The 13645-nt window shown below is 44.3% G+C and overlaps 1 protein-coding gene across 1 annotated transcript in view; it reads right to left on the bottom strand.

Moving 5' to 3' along the window:
- Window positions 1-12979: 12979 nt before the first annotated feature.
- The window catches only part of fam222ba (family with sequence similarity 222 member Ba), a gene marked incomplete at its 3' end in the record, with an annotated part of 73814 nt that continues 73148 nt past the window's right edge, over window positions 12980-13645 (bottom strand). Inside the window, 1 exon segment of the mRNA XM_080781003.1 lies at window positions 12980-12983. Within this exon segment, the coding sequence (XP_080637129.1) occupies window positions 12980-12983 (4 nt within the window).

Raw genomic sequence — 13645 nt, 5'->3', positions numbered from 1 at the left:
ATTGTTATCACCATGAAACTTACCCAATTGAGTATACTTACACGAAGACAATGATTTATTGTATTACAAATTTTACATTTTTAAATATGCAAATGAGGCATCATGTAGGAAAATATGCAAAATAATCGATAATATGAAAAAGCTACTACTGTGGAAGGGTTATCATGTAATAATTTACTTGTATAAATCCTATAAACAATTTAATATATAGGGTATAGTTTGCCCACCAATTTTGGAGCTCTGGCTCATGGACTAAAAAACAAAAATAACTGAACCGGTTCCCAATGGGAACCAACCGGTGGGAAAAGGGGTCTTATTGTTGCGACCGGAGGTCGCAGTTAACTATGAAACCTTGCGTTCTTGACACCTAAAACACAATCCCCGTCACGCTCTCCCCGTCACTCACCCCAGGTCATCGTGACATGAGTGTGGTGCCTTGAGTGCCCTGTGTCCTATATGTGTGCTGTATCCTGTATCCTGTCATTCCTGTGTCTTGCTTGGGTCCACGCTGAGCAGTGTATAGTCGCACATGCAGAACCTCCACAGAACCTCTTGGGATTCTTCTTTTATCTGGTTCACTATGGATGCGTGTCATGATGACGATGCCCAGCCAACTGTATATACGTATCACAGTACGTTTAGAGTTTAGAGTTTTATTAGGACGTACGTACAGTTGGTACATACGTATCACCATGACGGTGCCAGGCGGTATATCCGATATATGAGGTTTCTATCGTCTGATGTCAGCGCTGGATATCGCTGTTGTCTCCATATATATGGAGCTCTATAGGTGAACGCCTTCATTATTTCTGCAGTTGTACGCACGTCGCTTCTTGCCAGTGTTGTCTTATTATTATAGTTTTAGTCATAGTCTCTTGATTAGTTTTCACTTAGTTTTAGTCACATTTTAGTCGTCCTGGAATGTGTTAGTGTTGGTTTAGTTTTACTAAATGTCATGAGATTTTAGTCGACTAAATCTATAAATGTATTTTGGCGGGCCTTGATTCGGTCGTAATGACACTTGCTGAATGAAAATAGCCAATCTACAAGCTCACAATGCGCCGAGCTGCGACGCGTTGCGACTACTATTTTCAGCATGCAACCAAGTGTAAAATCACTTACTTATACAATGTCAGTATATTTAGGCTAAGTCATCATAGCTTAGTTTTTAATTTAGTTTCCAATAGTTTTTGTCAGTGGAAAAAAGTAGTCAACGAAAATCTTTCCTTTGTTTTAGTCGACTAAATCAATGCTTCTCGTCCCCAGGCGTCTCACTGGTATGTAGACTATAGCTACTCACTCCGTTATAGGAACCTCAGTGTAGACCTAGATATGAGGTTCCAAAGTCAAACAGAGCTATTTCAAAAAGCAGCTCATCGCTTCCAAATTCACTATACAATGACAAGCTGGTGACTTTTCATATCCTATAAAAAGAACTGGCCCCATGATGGGAACAGAGATGTCGTATTGTAACTCGCCTTCAATGGCTCTGGACTAGGACAGAGTGGTGTGTGTATAGCGTAGACTAGCAGAGCGGCGTCATTGAGGGGGCAGAAAACCAGAAAACAGCACTCGAGCGCTGTTCATGGAGCCCTGGAGACAAGTGACAAGTGACAAGCTGGAGGTTGAAATGCATTGTTTTCAACGAGGGCGGCGCAAATATCAGCAACGTTTTAGGCACGTGTGCAACATGACAACTGTTTAAAAGTATTGCACAGTAACAACTAAAGTCTCTGTAATGTTTATGTTGTGCTATTACCAAAAAAAAACTATCTAAAATAAAGGGATTTAAGATCATTAAAGCTTGGGCTGTTGCCCTGAGTCCAGTGCATTCTGTCAACTTCCGGGTCCAGGACTTTTGTCACTCGTCTTCGCCTATAAGTCTGAACTTCTCTGTCCTTTAATGAGCAAGGTCGGGGAGGGACACAGTTTGCGTGTTGAATGATTACTGTTCCCACATTGTTCTCAGTCTCTATACTACGGTAAAAAAAAAAAAAACGAGAACAGATGTCTCCCCGTAGTCCATCAAACATGCCGGCTGTTTGTTAGTCCTCGAGGACGCATCGCTGAGGGCGGAACAAACACCTCCACTGGGGATAATATGAACGATGAAGGATATCAAGTGCCTCGACAATCTGTCATCATCTTAAGCTCCGAAAGCAACCACAGAATAGGAAGAGCGGACACTTGTATACTGCAGGATTCCAATTGAACCAGAAACGAAGGGATATCTTGCAGGATCAGTTATGCTTGAACTCTCTCTCTCTCTCTCTCCCTATACTCTCCCCTCCTCCCACACTCCAAAACACGCACGCACGCACACACACACACACACACGCATCCCTCAGGGCTTTCCTCACATGGCCATTTCACGTGGGAGTGTGTCAGAGTTCTTTCTATGGACTGCATTAACTTTGGCCTTCAGAAAGAAGACAAAAAGGCAGGCAGTGCCTGCAGAGCATTTAATCATAACCGCAGCCTATACTTTACCATCCGAAGCGGCGAGTGCGCTCGCCAGTGAGATTTACTATGGTATGGCGTGATGAAAACCCCCCTCTCTGCTTTCCTGCGCAAGTCAATTTGCAATTGATCCTATAATAATTCATCTGACATAATTGCAATGGAATACAGTGTGTTGTTGACAGGGAAAAGATATATTAGAAATAGAGAGTCAAAATGACGTATACAAATGCAGTCATTTTTGCTACTGGTCTTGCCGACCGCAGCCATAAATTCAGTAGCCTATACTGTCTGACTGTCACGTCACATTGTGTGACAGCGTTGTCTCTTCTTGTTTTGCCTGAAAGCATAACTGGCATATTGATGTGCAACAGTAGGCAATTTTTCAAATGACGCACAAAAAAATGCAGTTCATGGAAACATAACCAAGTTCAGTAAATGATAAGCCCGAGGCCGAATTAAACTATTAAAGCATTCATCAGTCCATCAAAAGTGCATGTAATAAGAGGCATAATGCTGGAAAAACAGGCCAGGACTCTTACTTAAAGGACCACTTCACCACTTTTCAACCTACCTTCATATACAGTAATTGGACCTCACTATAATGTTCATGATGAAATGCCACAATTCTTTTCTACTCGCTCTGTGGGTCTCATGGGAGGGCCGTGGGCAGTTCAGAAACCCGTACACCGGTGCACGTCATCGACGGGGAATCCAAGCTAGAAAAAACAGCAGGCTTTCTATTCCCGAAAAGTTGCAATGCAATAATGGAAGCCATCGTTTTTTTTCAATAGCTAAAGTATAATGCTTAGTTAAAACACCAAAACGGGTTCCCGTCTAGAATGGGTTAAAAAGACAAAATTTGTATTTTATCAGGAACATTAGTGAGGCCCCAGAGATACTTAAACTCCTTCACCTGGGGTCCCTATATAGGACTGCTCAATCTGCTGAGAAGCATGGCCTCACCATATCAGATATCAGATTTGATCCTCATCCCAGCCGCCGTACGCTCGACTGCAAACAGGTCCAGTGAGAGCTGAAGGAGTTAAAGGTGAAGGTAATAAGTATTTTTTATTTAAGGTTGAAGTATCTCAGGGCAGTGAGGCATGGTGGCACAGTTGGTAGTGCTGGGTTCGATTCCCGCTCGGGACGCTGTGGGTGCTGGCGGTGTGTTTCTTCCGCCGCGTTATCAGTGCTCATACCTGAAGGCGGGGTTGGCGAAAGGGCCTTTCTGTGTGGAGTTTGCATGTTCTCCCCGTGTCCCCTAGGGTAGGTACCCTCACAAAAAACATGCAGTAATCCTGGTCACTAAACTGCCTCCCCCTGGCCAGCCGGGGCACCTGATGGAGGGGAAAGGAACTGGTTGGAATAACGTGTTCCTTCCACGCGCTACGTCCAACCAGGGAAACTCCCCCCTGTCAGGTGTAAAGGAGCAACTTGAACACTCTCCCCTTGTCCCCCATATATGGGGACTAGGTTGGTGGAGGGTGTCTAGAGCCCAGGATCCCATTAGATGATTGACACAGGGGTGAAAAATGGGTTACAAAATCGTGGGATAAAAAATATATTTAAAGAAGTATCTCAGGTTCTTGTTCACGATTGAGGGGAGGACGGAGAAGGAGATCAGCCGGAGAATCGGAGCTGCAGGGGGAGCAGTATTGCAGTCGCTGTACCCCCACTGTTGTGACGAAAAGAGAGCGTTCTCCGGGTCTGATATGGACGTAAGATGAAGCCTGTCAGTCCTTGAATTGTAAATCGCCATCTTTGTAGATACGTTTGGGCCCAGCTGGCCATTGGCTGGCCCAGACAACGATGCGGGACTTCCCCACTTCTTCTTCGTTGGTTTTTATTTTGACTCGAACGGGGGGGTGGCTCCCGTTCAGAGACTGTAACGGTAGCCACGCCCCTCAGAACATACGGGACTTTATGGTCATTTATTTTATAAATGGGACCATAATTTTCCAAAAAGAGTATTATGACATGAGAAATGAGACTTTAAACTAGTGACTGGAAGCAGAAAGTATTCATGACCATGTTTATTAAGGTAATACAGTTTTTTGGGCCCAATGACAGCGCCACAACAGGCCATTATATGAACTTTCAGGAAGTCCCGATTTCCATATAGTGGCTTCACAAAATATCTGTCTGACTGCCCCCCTGGTCTATACCGAGCAATCTTTGTTCCTACTCTCACCTACACGTATGGTCTTGAAGTGTGGGTCATGACCGAAAGAATACCTGTCGTGAAGTTAGTTTTCTTCGACGTGTGTCTGGCATCTCCCTTAGAGAGAGATATAGGGTGAGAAGTTCAGTCACACGAGAGAGACTCGGAGTACAGTCGCTGGCTGCCTCGTGACCCGATTACCAGACAACTATTCCACAATCTCCGAATGTTATTATAGAGTCTGGAACTATACGCCTCCCGAAATCCCAGTGAGGAAGCTGGCATTTCCGTTCACGAAAATACAGTATATTTTAAAATATCTTTACATTTATTAATTTCTTCCTTTTCCGCTAAGCAACAAGCTATATTATAATAATGCTTAGATGTTTTCTATAATTTATATTTGGATACATTTGTGCGACTGTAAAGACGAAACAGTCTGGCAACGCGAGACTATACTGTCCAATTAACAAAAGGAGAGATAAATCATCTCGATCTCTTTGGGGTGAACAGATAAATTAGACAGTGGTGACATCATGCTTTTATCTTTGGCGGCGGGGGGGGGGGGCGAGTGCAGCAATACCGTCTGGCCTGGGCAGTGTTGAAACCGGGGCAGCGTCAAATAACTTAATACTAACGCATGTTCGCCAACCTTAAAGGTATATTCAGTGATTTCACTTAATTCAAATATCACTTTTTTTTTTGGTTTGTTGTGATAATCCTCTCTACTATAGAGTGTGCGCTGACCATATAAGGAGTTCCTCCCTGTCCCCAGTTAACCCCCCCAGGGGGGTCAAAAAACCTTAGGTTTCGTTTTTGACTCTCTATCCTGATTGGACGAAAGGCTTTGGGTCCCAGCCAAAAACGAAACCTAAGGTTTTTTTGAGTGAAATCACTGAATATACCTTTAATCCTTGTTGTTTCCCCGGCTTTTCGTTTCATCAATCGGCAGCAGAGCATGCCCATACTCGTCGAAAACAACCTCACTGACCCTACGTCATCACTGCGGTCGATTGATAACGGTCGAAACGGGCGCATTATAAGGCCTTGACTCGCATGCTTGTACAAAGAGGTGATTTAGCTCCCAATCTACCCATATAGGTCACATACATTGATGTTCTGATTGCACATTCTCTCCCTCGGTCGGGGGGGGGGGGGGGGGGGTGGGGGGGTTGAAAGAAAAAAAGGAGAGAGGGAAAAAAAGAAGTTTTATTCATTCTACAGTTGCAATCAATAAGACTTGTCTGTGTGTGGAGTGAATCAATAATGCCTGGCTTTCCATTGAAATCATCAATCACATCACCGGTGGCGAATTTGAAAAAGCGTAATTAGGAACTGCATTCTTAAACATCCTGTATTGACGTCTCCTTTTGGCATGGAGAAAGACGCCATTCTGCGTCATTAACTTTGTATTATTGCCTGATGGAGCCTGCATGCTGCTACACCTCCCCATGCCTGCTGAACTGAGAACTCACACTATAGCCTGCATGTGTGTGTGATTGGGCTTTCAGACAGATAGCTCTCCCTCCTTTTCACGTTGTTGTTGGCGGGGGGAAGTGAGGCCTATATGGTACCATGAAGGATAGGATATATAGTTTGATAGGAGATTTGTATAATACGCCAATGAAATGACCATTGTGCGTTTTGTCCTGACGTACTCAGAGAAATAATCTCATAATAGCTATATTCCCTGTAATTATATATAGTGTATATCTATGGCAGTGGTTCCCAAACCCCCAAATTGACATGTATTATAGTCTGCGAACTCCCATTTGAAGAGATATGCCAGAGACTCAACCCGTTTAATTTCAAGGACCCCCAGTTTGACATGCATTAGGCTATACGGACCCCCGTTTAATTGGTCCAGGACGCAGCAGCCCGCCTCTTAACAGGGGCAAGAAAGTTTGACCATATCACACCTATCCTGGCCACCCTCCACTGGGAGACCATATCACACCTGTCCTGGCCACCCTCCACTGGGAGACCATATCACACCTATCCTGGCCACCCTCCACTGGGAGAGCATATCACACCTATCCTGGCCACCCTCCACTGGGAGACCATATCACACCTATCCTGGCCACCCTCCACTGGGAGAGCATATCACACCTATCCTGGCCACCCTCCACTGGGAGACCATATCACACCTATCCTGGCCAGTGGCCACCCTCCACTGGGAGACCATATCACACCTATCCTGGCCACCCTCCACTGGGAGACCATATCACACCTATCCTGGCCAGTGGCCACCCTCCACTGGGAGAGCATATCACACCTATCCTGGCCACCCTCCACTGGGAGACCATATCACACCTATCCTGGCCACCCTCCACTGGGAGACCATATCACACCTATCCTGGCCAGTGGCCACCCTCCACTGGGAGACCATATCACACCTATCCTGGCCACCCTCCACTGGTTGCCAAACTCCTTTAGAATGGACTTCAAAGTTCTGCTCTTTACATTCAAGGTCACGACCGGCCTTGCTCCGTCCTACATCTCGGAGCTACTCGATCCCTATGAGCCTGCCCGCGAGCTGAGATCCTCCCCCTATGAGCCTGAGATCGTCCTACTCGAACCCTATGAGCCTATGCCCGCGAGCTGAGATCCTCCCCCTATGAGCCTGAGATCGTCCTACTCGAACCCTATGAGCCTATGCCCGCGAGCTGAGATCCTCCTACTCGACCCCTATGAGAACAATAAAAACTGGTTTAAAAAAAACTGTACTATAGGTGACCGGGTCTTTGCACCAGGTCACTTTGGATTGAACCCCAACCTGTCCCAGTCTCAGGGCGAACCCTCTAAACCACAAGGCCACTGAACTGGCTTATACTATAACGCTGCTTTTAATCCTTTATCGTTGTGAATGTGTATGTATTTTCTGATGTATTTTTCACTTTCTGTTATCCAATGCTTTGCTATTATTATTGTGTTCATTGTTGTGTTTCCTTTGTTGCTAAGCACTTTTGTGACCTTGTTCTTTTAAGGTGCTATATAAATAAATCTTTATTATTATTATTATTATTGTTATTATTATTATTATTATTATTATTATTATTATTATTATTATTATTATTATTATTATTATTATTATTATTGTTATTATTATTATAATGGCATTTCTATCTCTGGGGTCCTGCATTTATATTGTAAAATCAATGTTAATTTAACTTCCGAGAGTGTACAAATGGAACCAAATGGACCCGAGTTATGCAGACCCCATAAGGTGCCCTTTTTGGTTCCAAACTATCATTTAGCTGCAGGAGACCCCCTCTGGAACTCTCTCAAGGACCCCTGGGGGTCCCCGCGGATTGAACCCCACTTTGGGCACGCCTGATCTATGGCAATACATGTTCAAACATTCCCTCAACCAACCTGCATGTCTCATGTCCTTGTACAGTATTGACAAAATGGTATCAATTGTGTGTGTGTGTGTGTGTGTGTGTGTGTGTGTGTGTGTGTGTGTGTGTGTGTGTGTGTGTGTGTGTGTGTGTGTGTGTGTGTGTGTGTGCGCGTGTGTGTGTGTGTGTGTGTGTGTGTGTGGGGGGGTTGTAAATAATGGAGTCATTTATTTCAGTTGTCATATAGACAGATATGTCTCTGATCGTAGCGCTGCACACACACACACACACACACACACACACACATCGCAGTGCACAAATGGAGCGTTGCATCAAATCCACAAAGCACATATACGACATGCACTATTGAACACGTCGATGGATCTATTTCACCGTACACGGCCGTATATACACAACAATAACAATACAATATTTAATATATAACAACACAAGAGTATAATCCCGACATGGGGACCACAGGTGTGTTATTATAGTATGTCCTTTATGCCTTATGTTATATTCTTCCTCTGCCGACAAACCGCCCCAGCAGCTTTTTGCACCATGTTGCAGAATGGTATATACTATATATATATATATATATATATTGACTACTGGAGGAATATGAAGGAATATGAAGCTGGTTGTTGTCTATACTCTTATCTATGGTGTTGGTATTGCTGCTTGCGGCTATTATTATAGTTATTGTTTTTAAGTGGTGCAACCACTTCTACATCCAGCTTTGTCCGTGTACCCGTGTACCTGTGTACCTGTGTACCTGTGTGTGTGTGTGTGTGTGTGTGTGTGTCTTTGAGCACGAGTATGTTACGTATTTATACCAGTAGGGGGAGCCAGAAACAGAGAGAGGGGTAGTGCTGTGTCTGTAATGAGAGAGAGAGAGAGGGGGGGGGGGGGGGGGGGGGGGAATTGCACCACTTGGTTCACACAGGTGTGATTTTTTTTAAACTAAAAGGCAAACGATGACCTCACAGAAACCGCACCCTTAACCCTGTTGATTTGATCCGGGCCTATACATTACATGTATGAATGTTTATTTTCACTCTTTCCACATTTTCTGAGCTTTTAATGAAACCGATTTACTATGTGAGAGGCATGCAGCCATCTTCACTATGTTCACTTTATCCTGTTGAAAGAGGGGCCTTTTATCGCCGTTGTCATCCTCTATATAGCTATGGTTCAGTATAGGTCCTATACTGGCCTATAGCTCTGGTAGGCTGTTGTCAGCCTTTCTATGGGCGACCTTTGCGGTCGACACGGCGGCCAAATCCATATGGCCACCATTAATTAACAACCTATATACGGTAACCGTAAGGCATTTTTCTCTAAATTTCATTATGATTTATGTAGCATGTGACGTGTCAAACTAGGGGGGGGGGGGGGTTTCATGATTCTGAATCCATTCCAAGCATTAGTTTTTTTTTTATATATATTTCTTTTATGGAGGGATAATGGGGAGAGAGATGGGGGGGGGTGACCGGTGACATGCCGGGATCGGGAGTCGGCAGGTGTCATCAAGGGAGGAGGACGTCATCACCAACATGCTGGCACGCACCGATGAATTCCTCCACTGGTCCGGGCTGGAGGTGAAACACACAAAATGTGCCGTGCTCCACGAACGCCGCAGCGGCGGCAACCGTTGGTACAAGGCCAAGAAAGACAAGCCTCCCTCCTTCCTAATTATGGGACAACCCATCAGGGTGTACACCCGTAATGAGACGTACCCATACCTGGGCCATAAGTTCAACATTGCTGGTGAGTGGGGGGAGCAAGTCGAGGAGCTCACTAGAGAGTTTCACCGTCGACTCGACCTGATCGATCTGTCCCCCCTCCCTATAGTCATGAAGCTCGAGGCTGTGAGAGAAGTGGCCCTGGCGAAGATACAACACCTATTTGCCAATGTACACATCCCACAACATGCACTGAGAGACATGACAAATAGAACTGTCCAGCTGGCCAGAAAATGGGTTGGCCTAAACTCACACTCCACACGAGACATACTCTTCCTTTCATATGGCGAAGGGGGGCTGGGGGTCCCAAATGTAGAGTGGACTTATGCAGCAACACGGCTGAGCCACCTACTGCACATGCTCAATAATGATGATGGCACCGTCAGAGAAATGGCCAGGGCATCACTCCTACTGGACCTGCGCAGGAGGAAGGTACCCCTGGCTGCTGCAGACCAGAATAACTTCCTGGGCTTTAGGAGGAAAGACTCTGGGAAACTGGACTCACAAGCCAAGGGCTTCGGGGTCTGGTCTGATTGGCCAGATCTCAACGACCTTTGCCATCGGACAGGAGTCCAGCTAAAATGGGCAAAAAACAACGAAAATGTGCCCATCTCAGATGGATTAATTACAGACTCCAGCGTGGTAGTGAAGGCTACCCTCACCCACCAGGGAGGGGACACTAGACTACAGGAAGAAACGGCAAGAAGGGTTCTGCTTAGCACGAAACAGACTGAAGCCAAAGAACATTGGCGTGGCCTTCGACTGCAGGGAAAGTTGGCCTGTGTTGATTCAGCTGATCACTCTGTTTCACATTCGATGTACAAAAATGCTGCTATTGGGGAGGATGTTTTAAAATTTACCATCAAAGCAAGACTACAAGTATTACCAACCAAGTACAATCTGTCAATCTGGTATCCCGACACCCACACTCCACTCTGTATAAACCATCATGATTCTGAACAACACCTAGAATCCATTGCACACATAACAAATGGATGTAGTGCATACAAAAACTTATATATTGCTCGCCACGACCGGATTGTTGACCTAGTGTCTGATGCAGTTCGAAAGCATGTGCCATCTAGTGCAGCAATGTATAAACACTCAAGAGTGTTACCAGATTGGTTTAGCTGTGCATGCGATGTCTTTGCTAACATCCCGAATACACCTGATGTTGTCTTTGTTGACACCAGACACAAGGAGGTCCTGATTCTGGAGGTGGGCTGTGTCTTTGATTTGTACATGGACCAGGCATTCCAAGATAAATATTCTAAGTATCAACCATTACTTGGAAGCATAACAAACTTGGGGTATCGTTGTAGATTTGCCATACTGATATTCGGAAGCCTGGGCCATGTGCATAAACTGACCATGAGTGGCCTAAGAATAGCTGGCATGACAAAAAGCAAAGCCAAACAACTTGCCAAATACTGTTCTGTCTCGTCTGTTATAGGCAGTTTGTCTGTGTGGAGAAGGAGGTGCCATGTGTATCCTTAAGTGAACATGAACTGTCAACCCCGTTATATTTGTTTCCTTGTAAAATTAATTGTAATTTGTGGATTCAAATAAAGAAATCGAAATGTGTGTGTGTGTGTGTGTGTGGGGGGGGGGGGTTGTAAATAATGGAGTCATTTATTTCAGTTGTCATATAGACAGATATGTCTCTGATCGTAGCGCTGCACACACACACACACACACACACACACATCGCAGTGCACAAATGGAGCGTTGCATCAAATCCACAAAGCACATACGACATGCACTATATTGAACACGTCGATGGATCTATTTCACCGTACACGGCCGTATATACACAACAATAACAATACAATATTTAATATATAACAACACAAGAGTATAATCCCGACATGGGGACCACAGGTGTGTTATATAGTATGTCCTTTATGCCTTATGTTATATTCTTCCTCTGCCGACAAACCGCCCCAGCAGCTTTTTGCACCATGTTGCAGAATGGTATATACTAACTACTGGAGGAATATGAAGGAATATGAAGCTGGTTGTTGTCTATACTCTATCTATAGGTGTTGGTATTGCTGCTTGCGGCTATTATTATAGTTATTGTTTTTAAGTGGTGCAACCACTTCTACATCCAGCTTTGTCCGTGTACCCGTGTACCTGTGTACCTGTGTACCTGTGTGTGTGTGTCTTTGAGCACGAGTATGTTACGTATTTATACCAGTAGGGGGAGCCAGAAACAGAGAGAGGGGTAGTGCTGTGTCTGTAATGAGAGAGAGAGAGGGGGGGGGGGGGGGGGGGGATTGCACCACTTGGTTCACACAGGTGTGATTTTTTTTTAAACTAAAAGGCAAACGATGACCTCACAGAAACCGCACCCTTAACCCTGTTGATTTGATCCGGGCCTATACATTACATGTATGAATGTTTATTTTCACTCTTTCCACATTTTCTGAGCTTTTAATGAAACCGATTTACTATGTGAGAGGCATGCAGCCATCTTCACTATGTTCACTTTATCCTGTTGAAAGAGGGGCCTTTTATCGCCGTTGTCATCCTCTATATAGCTATGGTTCAGTATAGGTCCTATACTGGCCTATAGCTCTGGTAGGCTGTTGTCAGCCTTTCTATGGGCGACCTTTGCGGTCGACACGGCGGCCAAATCCATATGGCCACCGTTAATTAACAACCTATATACGGTAACCGTAAGGCATTTTTCTCTAAATTTCATTATGATTTATGTAGCATGTGACGTGTCAAACTAGGGGGGGGGGGGGGGTTTCATGATTCTGAATCCATTCCAAGCATTAGTTTTTTTTTTTATATTTCTTTTATGGAGGGATAATGGGGAGAGAGATGGGGGGAGGGGGGGTGACCGGTGACATGCCGGGATCGGGAGTCGAACCCGCGGCACACTGCCAGACTGGCTTACCAGCCAATTAAGGTGCCTGGACTGCTGAGCATTAGTTTTGCATGAAAAACACTCACATTTGTGACCGTCATCACATTTTCATAACTTTTGGGCACATTTGGGCAAGCCTAATTTAGCCCAAGGAGTGTTTTTTGTACAGTAGCCTACTTGAGTTGAGGATAAGGATATGTATGTTATTTTCCACCACTGTCAAAGAGGTCTTCAAAGTAATGACAAATAAGTAGTTGTAATTGAATCACACCCAATGAGACAATTAGGCATCAAAGTGGAACTCATATCAAAGCATAAATTAGATCTTTATTTTATTATTACAATATTACAAAAAAGAGTAGCAGAACTCTCTCTCTCTCTCTCTTGCCTCTTATCTGTCGTACAGAATGACACGAAACAAAGGCTTATGGACCTTCTTCCATTTCACAGCAATAGTACAAGAAACCAAAAAAAATAAAAATAAAATAAGATTTAAATAACAAGCAAATCAAGTATTTTAAATAGTAACAATTGCAAACTGAAGCTTTGAAACCTGGGGAACTAGGGGGGGGGGGGGGGGGGGGATGTTAAAGCCCAGTGACTACGCGTTTCTCTAAAATATATAATTACAAAATGTTACTCCATTTTGTTTGCACTCCGTAAGAACGAATCTCTCTAAGGAATCGCTTTCTATTCAGAAAAAGGATATTTGTTTTTTCAAATAAAGACAAAGAATAAGAAATGACCGTTTCCACCAAGTATCCTTATACCATTATTTTTCCTTCTTCCATTATTATTATTATTATTATTATTATTTGGGGTTTTCATTAAAACCATGCTCATTTTCAAAAAAGGACCAAAATACTTAAGGCTTCTGAAGGGGTGCATGTTTCAGGCCTCATTCACACCTAAAATTGCACTTGTCTTGTCCGTGTTTAATGCATTTCCAATGGAAGTCACATGGTTTGACCAACCATTTTTGTTTGACGGCCGTGTTCTGCCCCATCAAACAGAAAAGTTTGGTCAAACCATGTGACTCCCATTGGAAAGTCAACAC

The sequence above is a fragment of the Protomyctophum bolini genome (assembly GCF_963924005.1).
Source record: "Protomyctophum bolini genome assembly, chromosome: 13".
Lineage (NCBI taxonomy): Eukaryota > Metazoa > Chordata > Actinopteri > Myctophiformes > Myctophidae > Protomyctophum > Protomyctophum bolini.
The sequence above is the reverse complement of the archived record's forward strand: the minus strand, read 5'-3'. Positions and strand labels throughout refer to the sequence as shown.